Source organism: Rhododendron vialii, chromosome 3a (genome assembly GCF_030253575.1).
Source record: "Rhododendron vialii isolate Sample 1 chromosome 3a, ASM3025357v1".
NCBI lineage: Eukaryota > Viridiplantae > Streptophyta > Magnoliopsida > Ericales > Ericaceae > Rhododendron > Rhododendron vialii.
This window is the reverse complement of record NC_080559.1, coordinates 13,499,361-13,515,613: the sequence shown is the minus strand read 5'-3', so window position 1 is coordinate 13,515,613 and position 16,253 is coordinate 13,499,361. Positions and strand designations below refer to the sequence as shown.

The 16,253-nt window shown below is 39.4% G+C and overlaps 1 protein-coding gene across 3 annotated transcripts; it reads left to right on the top strand.

Moving 5' to 3' along the window:
• The first annotated feature begins 209 nt into the window (after positions 1-209).
• Positions 210-8,299, top strand: LOC131318939 (uncharacterized). Of its 3 annotated transcripts, XM_058348993.1 has the most exons (5): positions 211-385; positions 466-511; positions 614-2,744; positions 6,545-6,855; positions 7,688-8,299. In XM_058348993.1, exons 3-5 carry the CDS (start codon positions 625-627, stop codon positions 8,047-8,049), a joined length of 2,793 nt encoding a protein of 930 aa, XP_058204976.1. In that variant the 5' UTR covers positions 211-385; positions 466-511; positions 614-624; the 3' UTR covers positions 8,050-8,299. The 3 variants fall into 3 exon arrangements, with proteins under 3 accessions (XP_058204977.1, XP_058204976.1, XP_058204975.1); XM_058348992.1 differs by having other exon boundaries at positions 466-2,744; XM_058348994.1 differs by having other exon boundaries at positions 210-2,744.
• Positions 8,300-16,253: the final 7,954 nt, after the last annotated feature.

Here is a 16,253-nt window from a genome sequence, read left to right as displayed (position 1 = left end):
TTAGCTCGAATACTCGATGATAGGAGCAGTGCGGATAGTCGTGTATGGTTGGTTAAGGTTTTTAATCTCACCAAGTAAGTGCCTTTAGAGACGGGCAGGGCGCTAATAGTAGAATACAAGACAAACAATATGGAATATAGAATTTGTCTTTTCAAAATTTGTAGGAATATGGAATTGAATTCTACAACCAAACAGTACCTCTACCTCCTCTCCTCTTCTATCTTCATCACCAAACACACCGACACCCACTCCTGAAAAACAAAACCTATCAAAGATCGAATAGTGAGTCATTTCATCGATACACGGATTCTGGTTTTTCAGATAACATCTGAGCCATAGACAGAGAGAAAAACCAAACATGGGTTCTCACAATTCACTGCACAAGGTTTGAAATTCCTTTCAGATTTTCTCTGTTCCTTAAACAATTTAACTCGTCTTTCAATCTAAGTAACAGATGCTTTCTAGGGTTAGGGTTCCGATCACCTGTGCGTGACGATTATGATACTTTATGGTACACTTTCTGAATTTGTTCAAATTCTAGGCTTTTGTTGCATAATAAGCTTATTTGGGTATACAGTTGAAGTTTTATTGGTTTAGATTTTGTTGTTATTAGTTTGTTAAGTTATGCAATCTCGAAGGAACGAAGACCGAACGATCCTACCTGACCCTAAAATGAAGTTAAGGGGTCGTGGAAACGAGTTGGGTCATGCCCGTGACCCGTATGACATGCCCCGTGGGGATTTAAGTTTGAGCCCTAGGAAAGTGGAGGGATCGAGGCGACTTGTGGATGGAAGGAATAGTTCATTGGAAAGAAGGGATTTTGGTGGTGGTGGTAAGGGTGAGCGAGTAAGGTCAAGGTCTCCCCCATTCGGGCTAATGCGAGAAAGGAGGGGCTATGATGATGGGGTTTATCCAAGTAGGGATTTTCCAAATGCGGAATTGAGGCAGAGGTACGAATTTGTGGATCGTGTTGATTTGGATGCTGATGCGAACGCTGGGTTGAAGCATGAACGTAGGCATGAAGCTCGGCTGATAAGGGAGGAGGACTTTGGTGGTGGTAGATTTGCAGGTCAGAAATTTATGGGGTCACAAGAAATGTTTAGACTGCCTCAAGATTTGGTAACCAGATCAAAATATGGGGAAGGTGGTGAAGGTTTCTCATCATCCCTGGCAAATATGAATACAGGCCAGTTCAAGGATGAAAGGGCTCGGTATCGGGACACACTAGTGGATAAAGTCTCGGTTATGGAATCATACAGGGAAAGAGAAAAACCAATTTTTTATTCAAGGGATGTAACATATCCCAATGTGCCAATGTCGAAGGACTATATGGGCTCAGCATCTGGAATATCTAGGGCCTATTTTGAGGGATCATACCAAGATGATATGCCTTTAGTGACTGATTCTGGGAAGTCTGCTAAGTTCACAGAACCTTTTGGATTCAACGTTCAAAGGTCCAGGTTAGAATCTGGAAGAGACCCTAACAGGGAAAATGAGGATTTTCCACACTATTGGAGGGACAAATTTAGTCCAACAAGAGCTGATCGCCAGGATTATTTGAATCCTAGGCCTAGGGAAGGAGATAGTGACATTTATGGCCATTTGTCAGATAATTTATACAGAAGGATGGGTACACGTGAGCGAGTTGAGTCAGTTGACTATGACCATAAAGATTTGTTAAGACCAGTTATGAGGGACCCTGTTCAAGATGCGGTTGATAATAGTGAATATACTTCAAGAAATCTGAAGGATAGAAGTTTCGTGGACCACCCTTCTATTCAAAAGCAGAAAGTTCCTAATTACTTTGATGTGAGCGCATCAAAAGGTCAGGAGTATTTTGACCATAGAAGTGCTCATGGTGAATATGGGAGGGTCTCTCGTGAAAGGGAAATGCCACATTTGGGTGTTTCAAAGCATCACAAAATATCACACTTGAGGTCAGATTTTGGTTTTGGAAGAGATGCAGGTCCCACATCTCATGGTGAAAGAATGAGAAATTCACCCGAGTTTGAATATGATCGGTCATACGAAATACAAGCGGAGGAGCATGAAATCTATGACTCATCTGACAGGGCACTTAGGAGAAAGTACAATCCAGATGCAGAAATGAGTAGGCATAATCCCAGAGGAATTATCTTAGATAAATGGTATAGTAATAGTAGAGTACGACATCTAGATGACAGAAGTGAGGAGTGGAGGGGTCAAGATTCAAGTATTAAATTTAAGTCTAGAAGTGGGGGCTATGACAATAAACGATATCCAAGGGAAGAACGGGAATTTACTGGGGAAGATCGCCGTAGATTTTCTGAATCTGAGGATTGGTTGCCATCTGACGACTATATGGAACACGTGCAAGAGCATTCAATCAAACCACATAAATCTGGTGTTAAATATTCAAAGGGTCATCTTAGACACGGTCAACAAAGCTCACATATTTCATCTCGTTTAGACACAAGACATGTTCTTCCCAAACCACGCAATGTTTGGATTAGAGGCCAGGATGATAACCAAGTGGATAAGCATGATAACCAAGTGAATAAGCATGAAAATGAAGTTGACCATTCTGACAATTGGATGAGTTCTTCAAAGCCTGAGCCACGTGAAGGGTCCGAGGAATTTAAGCAATTGGTCCAAAAGGCTTTCTTGATTTTCAGCAAAAAGTTGAATGAAAACCCTGCTGTTCGGAAAAGATACAAGGAGCAAGGAAGAGCTGGTTGCTTGTTCTGCATCGTATGCGGGAGAAGGTCTGTTTTCTTTTTTATAATACATTTATTAAAAGTGGAGCCCCTACCTAGAAATATTGCTATGAAGTCTGGTGGTAGTTCAATTTTTTGGGTTTCTGATTGAGGAAAGAAAAATAGTAAAATCTCGTAGTCAAGTGAGTCCGGCTCATTCAAAGATCTTGTCCCATGGTTTATTTGCGACTTTTTTCATGCGTTGGGCGTGGGTGGTTAGGGATGTTGGTTAATTAGGGAACCAACAATACAAATTAATTAAAAACAAAAACTTCTGGTTAGCTGAGATAGCCAGCTTGGTATATTAAATAAAAAAATTGGTTCAGTTTCATTCTGGAAGGTAAAGTGCGTGCTTACATTCTTTCAAAACCAATGTTGTATCTGGATTCCTTTGAGATAGACAGTTTGAGGCATGTTGACCATTTCAGGGCATATTCCCATGGCCCCATATTTTATCCATCTGTAAGACACTGCTGGTCGTTGGACAACTTTGGAGGTGGAATATTTACTGATGTCTGTTACACTTGAATTTTTAGTATGTACCATGTTTTGTAGACATGGTGTTTTTTTCCAAGCCAAGTGCCGCCATTCTTTGTGGATGGTGCACTATGGTTGTTGATCGCTGCTTCATTTTTTAAGGAACTTGCTTACATGGTGAAGGTTTGGTGATGAGGTTTAAGATTGCAGTAAATTGCAACACATTTACGTACCTAGACTATTGAAGAGGAATGACACCATCTCAATGGAAGCTTATTAAGCTGAAGTGAAATTATTGTTCAACTGTTCAATTGCCTTTGAAGAGTTACTATTACCTAAAGAAACAAATTGATGTTGTTCTTTATCTGGGACTTCTTGGGGTGATTGACAAAATAGTGATCCGAAAAAAAAGGTTGGGGAAATTGCAAAAAGCAAAGCACCTGTTGGCTCGGATAGCCAGGCTGGGTAATAAATTAGGGCAAATTGTTTGGGTAGCTCAGTTGCCTTGTAAAAGTTAGGTGGAAGTTGTTTTGATACCAATGATGAACAGTTGTTCCTTTGAGTTGGATACATTGGAGTGCGTGAACCCACCTGGTTCATTTTAGGATGTTTGAAGAAGCCTCATATTTTGTCACTTGCGATAAGTAATCAATTCTATATGTTTTGGTGAGAACTCTGGAGGTGGAAGGTTTGATTTTGGGTGGTGGATTGTTTAATGGTATCCCTGCAATGCACCTACCAAAGATATCGTATCTAGACAAGGTGTAGAATTTTAGCTACCCCACATTCTGCACACTATTGTTACTTTTGAAGATAAATTCAGCAGCTTTTGTAAAGATTAGGGTTGTACTTTTTGCTGACTTTATTTTTTAATTTCATTAGCAACTGGGTTAGTTACTATTTAGGATTGGGTTTGGTGGCTTGAGTAGAATTGCTTACACTTGTTTGATGGGAGTTTCCAAGATCCTGACAATTGCATTGGAAACTAGAGTAGAAAGTAGCAGCTAAAGCGGTGCTTGCTACCTGCTCATTACTGGTATTTGTAACAATATGAAAAAGTAAAAAATGTTAGTTTCGTTGTATGGTTTCCTTTTAAGAGTTAGGTGAACAGTGGTTTTAAACCCCATTTTACATAGGTTAGCCCGATGCTATGAGGCTGCAGAAGCCATAGTTGTCCTTTTGATGAGATATTCAACCATGTTGAATCACGCGTGGAAAAAAGATACCTTTGTTTGAAAGGCCCTAACACAAACAAGGTTATCTTATTATGGAGGAAGAAAAAGGGGCTAAACCCAATGCTATGGATTTCTGTTTGATTAGTATCTTTGCTTTGGCATGGAATTTGAAGTGAACTCCTCATGGAGTTTTTTTTTTTTTTTTTTGAACAAGAAACAATTTCATTCCTAAAATCCCAAAGGCAATACAAATATTTCATCACAAGATACAGGAATGAACCAAAACTATCAAAATTTAGACATGAGCACATGCACTAGCAGGCTCAATGACACATACTGCGACAGCACATCAACAACGAGGTCGGGCATAGAGCCAGTCAAAGATGATGTAGTAGAGGATCCTACAAGGAAAACAGCTCAAACCATGAAGTAGGCACACATGAAATCTAGAAGAAAAGCACTCCACGACGGGAGAGGAAACACTCCACAAAGGGAAGGGAAGGAAAAACAACAGCAAAAACCAAAAATTCAAAAACACCCCATCTCCACCCAAGAAACCTTTCATCGAGCTGCCACAAAACCACGCCGCCGGAGACAGACTCCAAAGCCGAACCTTGTCACCGGAGAGATTGGAAGGCTTCAGATCTGACTTCCACGTCGCCGGGAGGAAGATATACGGGGGTGGGGGGCAGTGGAGAGAAGAGGAGGAGGACCGTGGGGGGCAGCCCTCTCCCCCGAGAAAGCAACCCTAGTCTTGGAAAAGTTTAGAGTGAGAGAGGTGAGCGTTAGAGACAGAGAGGGAGAGGGTTTGGCGAACATTACTGCTGAGGTAAATTATTCAACTCTTTTTTCATGCGATTGTTGCTTTAATTGTACATACCAGATGGCTTTTGTGGGGGTGGGTTTTGGATTACATTACTCATCAATAACTTCTCGCATGCTTGATTGAAATTTTAAATTCTTACCACGAAGAATATTTTTTTAGGCTTTTGGTCAGTAAGTAGGAATGAATACCATTTTAATGGTAGTGAAGACAAATGAAAAGTAATTTTGAGATGCTGTTGTTTAATTATTCACCAAAAACCACAATCATTGAAGTAACAAACATCTGCCAGTTCTCTTTCATGTTCCTATAGATCCCAGTATTTTAAATTGTTTTCTTTTTCAAGTAGATAGAAACAGTTGAGGCATCCGCACTACTCACAAAGACACTAGGATCTAAAGTTGTAAAAAGACACCCTATACATGTGCATGCATGGAGGCATCCAGAATCCAGATGCCAAAGACAGAGGAACACAAATGCGTACACACCCAACTTAACAAAGCCTTTTGCCTAACGACAACACAGGTGTCAGGGCTGGCTTTGAGATTCTCGGGGCTTAAGATGAACTTATGAGGGAAAAAAAATATTCATATGGGGAAGAAAAAAAGAGACCCCCAAGACTTGAACCATTTACCTCTTGGATAGAGAAACTAAACTTTTCCACCAGGCTAGCTAGCTTATTTGTTATATAAGTGCTAGATTAAATATATATTACATATCTGGCTATACCTATCTGGGGCCCTAGTTTTGATCCAAAATTCGAGGGCTCAAGTCCGCAGCCTTGTTTGTCTCGGCTTAGAGCCGGCTCTAACGGATGTATGTCTATTCGCAGCACACTGACTAACTGTTGATTATGCTTTGAACTTTTATGAAACTGTCAGATTTTTTTAAGTATGCTGGTATTTTTTAAAGTTTAAACACCCAGACTACTATTAAAACAATCAAAACTCACATGATCCCTTTTGACCACTGGTATGTGATAAAACTGGACACCTACCTTAAACCTATTAGGTTTTACCGTGTCTTTTTCCTTTTCCCAAGCAGGATTTTTTGTTTGTGTGCTCGTGTTTGTGTAAACTTGTTGCCAGGCACATTGTCTACATATTTATGTTTATTAACATGGAAGAATTTTCCACGTTGTGTGAAGAAGTTAGCAATCTGTAAGAGTAAATTTAGTTGACTTCGAGATAATTTGCTATGTGAACATTTGAGAACTCTGATGTTCTTGCTGTTCTGCTCTTGAATAAAAGGTATGTTTTTTCCTTGCCTGCCCTGTGGCAATGACATAGTCCTCACTTACTTTTATGTAATTGCTCATGCATGTGTTCTTCCAGTGTATCAAAAGAGTTCATGGACACTCAGCGATTGGCTACGCACGCATTCATGTCTCACAAGTTCAGGTTGAGAGCAGAGCACCTGGGTCTTCACAAAGCAATTTGTGTTCTGTTAGGGTGGAAAAGTGAGGTGGCCCCTGATGTTAGCACATGGGTTCCGGAGCGTATTTCTTATAAAGAAGCCATGGCTCAGAAGGAGGACATCATTCTCTGGCCACCAGTCGTCATCATTCATAACAGTTCTATGGCAGAAAATATAGTGGATGAGCAGAAAGTCGTAAGTTTAGAGGCAGTTGGAGATTTTCTTAGAGGTGAGTATCTTATATCTATGGTGAATATATCAAATGTGATTCTTCAAAACTGAATTGCAATTTTGAACCTATATGGTTATGGGTGTTGCTTTCTTTATGAGATTTAAGGTTTCACATCTCCTTTGAAAGTAGGATCTTTTTGTGAGGTGGTTCAGAGTTGGGTTAAGCCTTCTACATTCATGTCTGAGTGTGTTTTCGTTTAAGTTCTAACCCTTAAGAAAGAATGATATCACGCCATCATTCAATAAGGAATTTGATGATTTGCTTTCTATTGACCAGGAGGATTTTTGTTTTTTCCAAAATGTATACACGTGAAATATGTTATATACACAAAAGTTCTGAAATACTTTTTGACCAAACAGGATATAGCAGTTATAAGATGGATTATGTTTGTGCTGGCCATTTAGGAATGCATCTTTATTATCAATTTCTTACATTTGATGCTTCAGAACTAAATTGCAGTTGTCAGTGAAAGCAATAGAGTTCATAGTGTCACTCTTGTATTCAACCAGTAACTTGGTGATTTGCAGCAACTATAATTATTTGCATTAACTGGTGTGATTCTAGGAGAATATATATATGGACGTGAAGATATTTTATCCACACGCTTAGAGTGTTGTAACTATTATGTGACCAAGCTGGATGCATGAATTATTTGCATTAACTAGGGTTATTCGAGGAGAATATATATATGGACGTGAAGATATTTTATCCACACGCTTAGAGTGTTGTAACTATTATGTGACCAAGCTGGATGCATCCTTAAAAATCTGAATTTTGTTTTGTGATCATAATATATTGTTTCATTTTCTTTTTATTTGTTTAATGGCAGGTGAAGGTTTTAGTGGGGGAAAATTCAAGATGTGCCTTGGGAAGCCAGGAAACCACAGTGTCATAGTGGTACGGTTCTTGGGTACGTTTTTTGGTTTGCAAGATGCAGAGAAGCTCCACAAATATTTTGTCGACAACAAGCGTGGAAGAGATTTTGGGCGAGGGGGCCCCAGTTCCAGCAAGGGCAAAAGCAGCAGCAGTAATGAGGTAGTTGGAAAAAAAAATGTGGAGCTCGTGCTTTACGGATACATGGGGATTTCTGAGGACTTGGATAAAGTCGATATAGATACAAAGAGAAAGTGTTGGATAAAGAGCAAGAAGGAGATCCACGATCTTGAAAATGCTCCTGTTAAACCCGATTGAGCGTGGGGCATATTACTATGACTGAGAAGTTCTTCTGACCAAAAAAACAGTTTTTGATTTACAGTTTATGTTTAGACATGAGTATTATCCCTTATATCCTACCTGGATTGATTTTGATGGTTTGGATAGGACGCGGTTGGTTAAACTTCTGATCTATATTTGCACTTGCCAAAGTAACAAGAAACGTTGTTCCTCAGTAACCACCTTAAGGAAATTGGCAAACATCATAACATTTGGTGATTCGGATCAGTTCTGGATTTGTCATGCTCGGCTTCTGTCGTACAAATTAAAGACGATTAGCACTAAACAAAAACTATGTTGGTGTTGGTTCTTTTCCACTAGAACAAAGGTGAATTATAGGTGTTTTTATTGTTTCCTGATTGAGTTTGTGCTTCCTTTCATGATGTTTTGCAAACATAAGATGGGAGTATTCAAGAAAAAAGATCTATTCAAGAAACAAACGCCTAAAAGAAAATGAAAACTATATGTTGGCTGAAGATCTCTACCAGGTGAGCAGTTCTAGAGGACATGCGTGCCTACGGAATTACAGAACCTAATGACCGGTTCTAAAAGTCGTTAGTCTCTAGTTACGCAGCAGAGAAGCACTTGACTTTCAAGGGCAATTAGGCGGCACCAAGAGATTAATTGGTTATTTTTATTTTTATTTTTTAAAATATTCTCCTCCCCAAAGTTTAAGTAAGTAAAACAACATAAGTAGAACAAAACATCAAATAACATCCAAAATTAAAAATATCAAAATTTCAACCTTCTATAGATCCATCAAAACCAAATGTTGTCTTTTGGTTTTTCACCCATAAACTCTTTTTTAGTCAGTCCTCAACTCAACTCTTGATCTCATCATATTCCCTCCATCCCTTTTTAAGTGTCATGCTTCGTAACTTTAACTTATTAAAAAGACATCATCATTACACATTTCACATCAAATTTTACCTCCACTTTCCCTGTTTACCCTCTATGGAGACATCATCATTACACTTTTACTCACTAACTTTTCAAAATGGAATTCATTTTTAGGGACAAAATAGAAAATGCACCAACTTTTACTTATTAACTTCACAAAATAGATACTTATTAAGGGACAACCCAAAATGAAATACTGGACTCTAAAAAAGGGACAGAGGGAGTACTACATTTTGTCAAAGTGAACATTTTTACCATACTTGCAGATTTAGGGACGTTGATTGTCATCACATATGTATTATGGTAAAATAACACTTGACACCCAGTAATTTATACTATTACATATTTAAACCACCAATTCTTTACAAACTATACTTGCCAACTAGTCTTGCCTAGCTAGCTGACTAATCCTAAATCCCCAACTAATCCTATGTAGTCGACGATTAATGCCTAGGGCGGCGGACCACCGCCTTGGTTGCCTTTGGTAACTCTTAAAACCTTGAGAAACTAGTTGCCTTCGTTGATTTAATGTAGCTTAGTTTTCTTGCAGTACCTGGGGACTATCCCAACTTTTGCATTTTCTTTGAAAGATTTCTCTCTATCAAATGAATGAGTAGTTATACAGCAGATAGAAAATGAGCTGGATATATGGAACTGGATTCCATTTATAGAGGAATTTTCAAGTGAGGGATCCCTTATTTTGTTAAAATGAGGGACTTTCATTTTCCGATCAAATTTTGAAAATCCGAACCGTTCAATGTGTGCAGAACGTAATTTTAAGGGTCCTCGCGAAAAATCAGCAAAAAAAATAACCGGGAAGGGCGTCATCCGAGCAGTTTTTTTTGAACCGTTCAATGAAAACTGCTCGGATGAAGCCCTTCCCGGTCATTTTTTTTGCTGATTTCTTGAAAGGACCCTTAAAATCACGTTCTGATCACTTTGAGCGGCTTGGATCATCGAAATTCAATCGGGAAGGGGAGTCCTGCATTTTAATAAAATGAGGGATCCCTCACCGGAACCTAACTCTTCATTTATATAATGATGCAGTGTGCTGGTTAAAGGTTTTGATACCACTAGAATTGAGACACTGAAATAGCTTGTCCATTGAATTAAGATCCTAATTTGCTGCGATAACAAGAATTAGGCTATTACTTTTTGGCTCTGCAATGCTGAATCGTGTTGATTTTAGCATAAAATCAGTGATGTGTATGCCTTTTGGCATCACCTTGTCGTCCTAACTCCCAACCTATCCAAACATGTTGCTTTTATCACCGTTTTTTGAATTCCCATGAATTATCACATTCTGCGTTCTTTTGGCTTTAACTTAAACTTAACTTATTTTTTTAATTCAGTCCATTCTTCTAACTTAACTTATTTCTCATCTTAATCTTAGCTTATATTGTAATTGTGTGTGTTAAGCAATTAAGTTTAAGTTTAAAATAATGGATGAACTTAACTGATTTTTATTTAAGTTCCAAAAGGGAAAAAAATAAGTTAAGGTTTTAGTTAAGGCCAAAAGAACATAGCCCCAATTTTGTGGATTCCGAAGTTTTTAACCTTCAAGGCCAGAGAACAAGCCAAAAGACACTAGTAACTTTTACAAGGTATGATGTATGCAAGGGTAGAACTACATATGGTCAAGTGAGGTCACTTGATCCCACTGACTTCCACGTTAGCCCATTAATATGTTTCCTATAGCCCATTAAAACTTTACTATAGTTTATAAATTTGACCCCAGAATATTAATGAAATTGCCCCAAGAAAGAAGCAACTCCAATAAAATGTATAATTTTGCCCTTCTTTTAACATTAAAGTTTCGCTAACTATCAGTCAATTTAAGTGTGAGTAATACTCATTGAATGCTAAGGGAAGTTGAAATTTGCAATACACATTTTCCAACTACAAATACACATTTATAAACTTTTGTGCATATATAGTGCATGAATGTCGAGACATTTGTTGTTGCACGTTAATGCATCTCGTAGGGCAATCAATCAGTGGTCATTTTATTAAGTACGCTTTTATATATATATATATATATATATATATATATATATATATATATATATATATGTATATATATATATATATATATATATATATGTATTGAACCCACTATCTCATTAAATAAATTTAAACATACTTGATAAAATGTGGGGTCTCGTGGACTGTCAAGTATTGTATGGGTCTCGTAGACTCTTGATACGTATATGGCACCTGTATTCAAATTAAGTATTTTTAGTCTAGGATATTTAAGGGATACACGAAGGATATGGCAGGATATATTGGGAGACACAACGAAGGTTGGAATGAAGAAGGGTAAATTTCATTGACCTCCCTTGAGGTTTCTGAAGTGTTGTTGCCCTCCCTTACTTTTGCTGACAATGTCAATATTCCCCCCTCCCGTTGAATTGTCCCGGATGGCGTTAGCCTTGGCATTTATAAGACCAAAGTTAAGATTAAAAAAAAAACGCATAAATAATTGTACAAGGCCTTACTATTCATGTGTTACATAACAAATTAACTTTTTACCTCAATCCAGTGCAAACTTTTGTATAGAATTATTCTAGGCATTGACAAATATTATAGTAGTTGTTTTGATTTGTAGGTAAAATATGACAAGCTCATGATGCAATGGCCCTGTTATTTTTCTTTTCTTTTTTTAACGGCAAAAAATAAATTTTATTAACTTTTGAAATTGTTACAAAGATCAATAGGAGAAGGATAGCGAGAACAAGTATCCGACCCGATACCCAATTCCTTGATTAACAAACAAGGGGGAAAATGACGGCCCAGGATGTGTTTTAATAATTAATACCCTCCAAGGACATGTTAAGAACAATTGTTAATGCTGAAAATATCTTTGGCGGGTATTAATTATCAAAACATGTCATTGGCCGTCATTCTCTCTTAACAAGGTGCCAATCAAAGAAACACCTGAAAGACCTAAAGCTCAGATACATGGAACAAAGCCCAGTAATTAAATCAGATAGGACGCAACCCATAACACCTAAGGGGCCTAGAAGCCCATAATACAAGGGACAAGCCCACAAATTAGCCCAACACAAACCCTAGCAAAACAAAACACCTCACTACTGCCGCCCATCAACACCGCCCACCTCCACAAACAGCCACCCAAAAACACGGCAAACCACCCTGACGGACAGAGCCACGCCGCCATCTCACGTAGCCGTTAGGCCAGAGGATCGATTGATCTCAGGAAATCAACCGACGGAGATGCGCGACCCGGAACAAACACCCTCGACCCGCCAAGCCGTTAGGCTAAACCGAAAGGCTCCAACAAGCAAATCGGCAGTGGGCAAAAGGCAAATCGGCGGTCTGTTATTTTTCTTTCCAACGTGATTTACCGTTCTTGCTATACTTTTTGTTTAAGTTTTTCTCCCAAAACGTTAATCCTAATACGAGGTATTAGTAATTATTTATTTTCAACCGTAATCAAAGTGGGGACCATTTGGTTTTAACCCCAATTTAGTGAAAAGTGGAATCCATAACAAATTTGTCAATGTCATTAATGATTTAATGACTTGTGAATTTTTTATTTTACACGTACGCGTAAACACATATGTTTACACTGCACTCATATAGAATTTAATCTCAAAAATAAAATGCAGATAATAGAAAATTAGATACAAGTTGAGACTTGAGAGAATAGATCGAGACATTCAACGACAGTGATCAATCAGTCAGTCTAGAACCACAAACACATCACATAAACAAAACTACAAACTCACAAAACATATGGGCTCCACACATACAAGGGTGTGTGGTGTGTGCGGAGCTCACATGTGTATTGAAGACTTTCCCGTGTTTATTTGTGTAAATGTGTTTGTGGTTCTAGCATTGTTGTTCACAAATTCAATTGATTCACTAGTACTCTCTCTTACACACATAACAGTCACAACCCCACTATGTATTCGTATATAGAGTGTCCCTACATTTTATACTCCTGCCGTCTCAATTTATCAGTCCCTTTAGTTTTGGAGATTCTAACTTATTTGGGGAACATTACCATTGCACTTGTCATATTTTTAAGTTTCTCTTTTGGCCCTTCAAAACATCATTATTGCATGTACTTTATTTGAAAAAGGGTGAAAGAGTAAACTCATCATTTTTTGCCCATTACTTTTCAACTGAGACAATATATTTAGGACAACAAAAAGTTATAATTGGGACAAAAAAATTTGGGACAAGGGAGTATTTTTTTGTGTATACACAATGTATTATGTATATTATACATACATGTAGTCTGCTCTTACAGTGTTTATATACACTGTCACACACTATGTTGTGTACAACATACTTTGCACCTTGAACACGTTTTAGTTTATTTACTTATCAACCACTCTTTTGTTACTTTTGGTTTCATTTTATGCCTAGTTGACTAGAGAATGTATAATAATTCACATAGACGTATCTCCGACGTATTCGTATTTTTTTATTATTTTATTTTGTTGCCATATCTCCGTATCATGTCTTATCTGTATACATCCTTCATAATAGCGCCCCTCGCGAGTTTCTGACAATGGATCGATACTGTTGAAGTAGTTTTAGGTTAGTTTGGAAAAAATAGGGGGGAAAAGAGGTCTTAATTGAAACCCTCATAAAAAAACAGTTACCCGTGCTTTGAAAGTAGGACTATAAATGAACCGAGCAGCTCGCGAGTTTGACTCGGCTGAGCTCAGCTCGTTTAGTAAAGAGACGAGCTCGAGTTTTCAGTTTTTTTAGTAAAAGAGCCAAGCCGAGTTTGTTCGACAAAAACTTGGTTCGTTAAGAGTGGCTCGGCTCGATTAAAAAGACTTGTTGATTAAATGACTCAGCTCAGCTCGAACTCGAATTTTTTGCTTGTTTACCAAACAAGCCGAGTTCAAGCTCGACAAAGCTCGGCTCGTTGACAGCCATATGAGAGAGGGAGAGAGAGAGAGAGAGAGAGAGAGAGAGAGAGAGTGAGCGCGCATATGTGGCAGAAATGGGTCTCCATTACCCATTCTCTACTTTATATATGTCTTCCTGAATCCTCTGTCTGTTTTTCTCTGTTTGTTCAGTGATCAAGAATGCCATAGACTGGCATTGGAAAATGAAGAAAAGTCTTTAACTAAAAGGTTCATGCCATAAATTATTTGAGCGTGGTTCAAATATATACGTACAAGAATCCAAATGGGTTGAAAGGTTTTGAGCTCACAGGAGTGATGGAGCAAATGGGTGTGAGAATTAATACTTTTAATTACTTTATCGAGGGTAACTAATATTTGCAAGGTTATTTATTTATTTATTTATTTCTGGATCTAACGGAAATATTTAGATTAAAAACTAGGAGGTCAGAGTTATAAATATTAAGTATCATATTACACACGATAAGTTGACGGAAAAAAGTTCCATCGCTAGGTCCTAATGTGACCCACCACCATAGCATCACCTATAACAAATTCACAAGGAGCAAATGAAATGCTACTGGTAACTATCTGCTCCTCTTCCTGCTGGTAACCAACACGAGCCAAACAATCCGCGGTTTGATTTGCTTGACAATAGATATGTGATATGGTGGAATTGGTTCTCGAAGCAATCCTTCTCACCTCCTCAACAATATGACGATGAACATGATCCACCGGGGGACCACCATTACAAAGCTGGACAGCCACACTTGAATCAGATTCAATAGTGACATTAGACAGCCCTTTCTCCAAAATAATGGTGAGACCCCGGTAGTACCCAGATCTCCACTTCTAGGCTGCTGGTACAATTAGCTTTCTGTGGGTATATGATATATCTTGCAACCGGATGCACCTTTTCCAAGAACTCTGCCGGTGACCATCTCCTGGAGGAGCAACGCCTCCTCCACAGGATTCACCTCCGGGAGGAGGCATGCTGCCTCCACAAGATTCACCTCCAGGAGGCATGCTTCCTCCACAAGGTTCACCTCCAGGAGGAGCATGCTTCCTCCACAAAGCGCACCTCCAAGAAGAGCATGCTTCCTCCACAAGATTCACCTCCCGGAAGAGCATGCCTCCTCCACAAGATTCACCTCCAGGAGGAACATGCTTCCTCCACAAAGTTCACCTCCCGGAGGAGCATGCCTCCTCCACAAGATTCACATCCCGGAGGAACATGCTTCCCCCACAATGTTCACCTCCAGAAGGAGCATGCCTCCTCTACAATGTTCACCTCCAGGAGGAGCAAAGCTTCCTCCATAAACTGCGTCTCCGGAGGAGCAAGGCTTTCTCCAAGAATTCTTCACCCGCGGAGGGGTGAGGTCACCTCCGGGCACCTCACCTTCTACTCGACACTTCGAAGACTCCACAAACTCTTAAAGACGACTCTATACACCATCCTAGGCCGGGAGCAGGGCCTAGGTACCCCGCTCGGGACCAACGGAGGAATGTGGCTTGGAGGCTAGAGCAAGGGGTTTGTCAAGGAGGACGAGCTTGCCTCCGGCAAGCTCTAACTTGACCTGTCCTAGAGAGAAAGGGGGCATTGACCGCCATCTGACATCTCGGAAGAAGTATCATACCTACCGCCTGGCACCTCGAAGCTCATATCATACCTCGCCTGACTCGACAGATGATACGGGTCTCCATGCATCACCGAAATAGCCTCTGTCAACTCCTTGGTCACAAGCCCCAAGGCCTGACTTGGGACTAAGAGAGGAAAAGAGGTCAACCTCCACTCTATCCACCAATGGGGAGGAGCCCTACACCTGGCTCCCCCTCATCTCCAAGGCTCATATAAAAGACAAGCATTCAATACCGATCAACAACCATTCAAGGCATTCAATACGCACCTACTCTCTACTGCCATCCCTCTCTCTCTCTAAGTCCACCCCGAGCTCTCTCCTCCTCCACCTCCGGTGGTCTCGAGCACCATTGTAGCAACCACCATATACCCGGAGGGCGACCTCAAGTACTCTTCCCGCTCCTACTTCCCACACTTTCCCATAGTACTCAAGTGTCCAACATCCAAGATAGTCTCTGAAAATCCCACCAAAACTTGATGTCTTATTGAACCCGTAGAAACACCCATATGTATTTAACTTGATAGTACCTGGGGGAGGAAGAAACCAATTAATTCAAAGTCCAATTGAGGAGTTATTGGCTTGAGCAGCCTTAAGAGCATCTAAAATATCCTTAACATAGGTAAAAAACAGCTTTGGAGCAACCAGCCATAGTAGTTCCAACATTATCAAAACATTGTGTTCCTTGCCTTCCAAATTTGCCAAAGAGTGACAATAAACACCGTGCTCCAAAGTTGTGTCTTGTCCTTTTGATAAG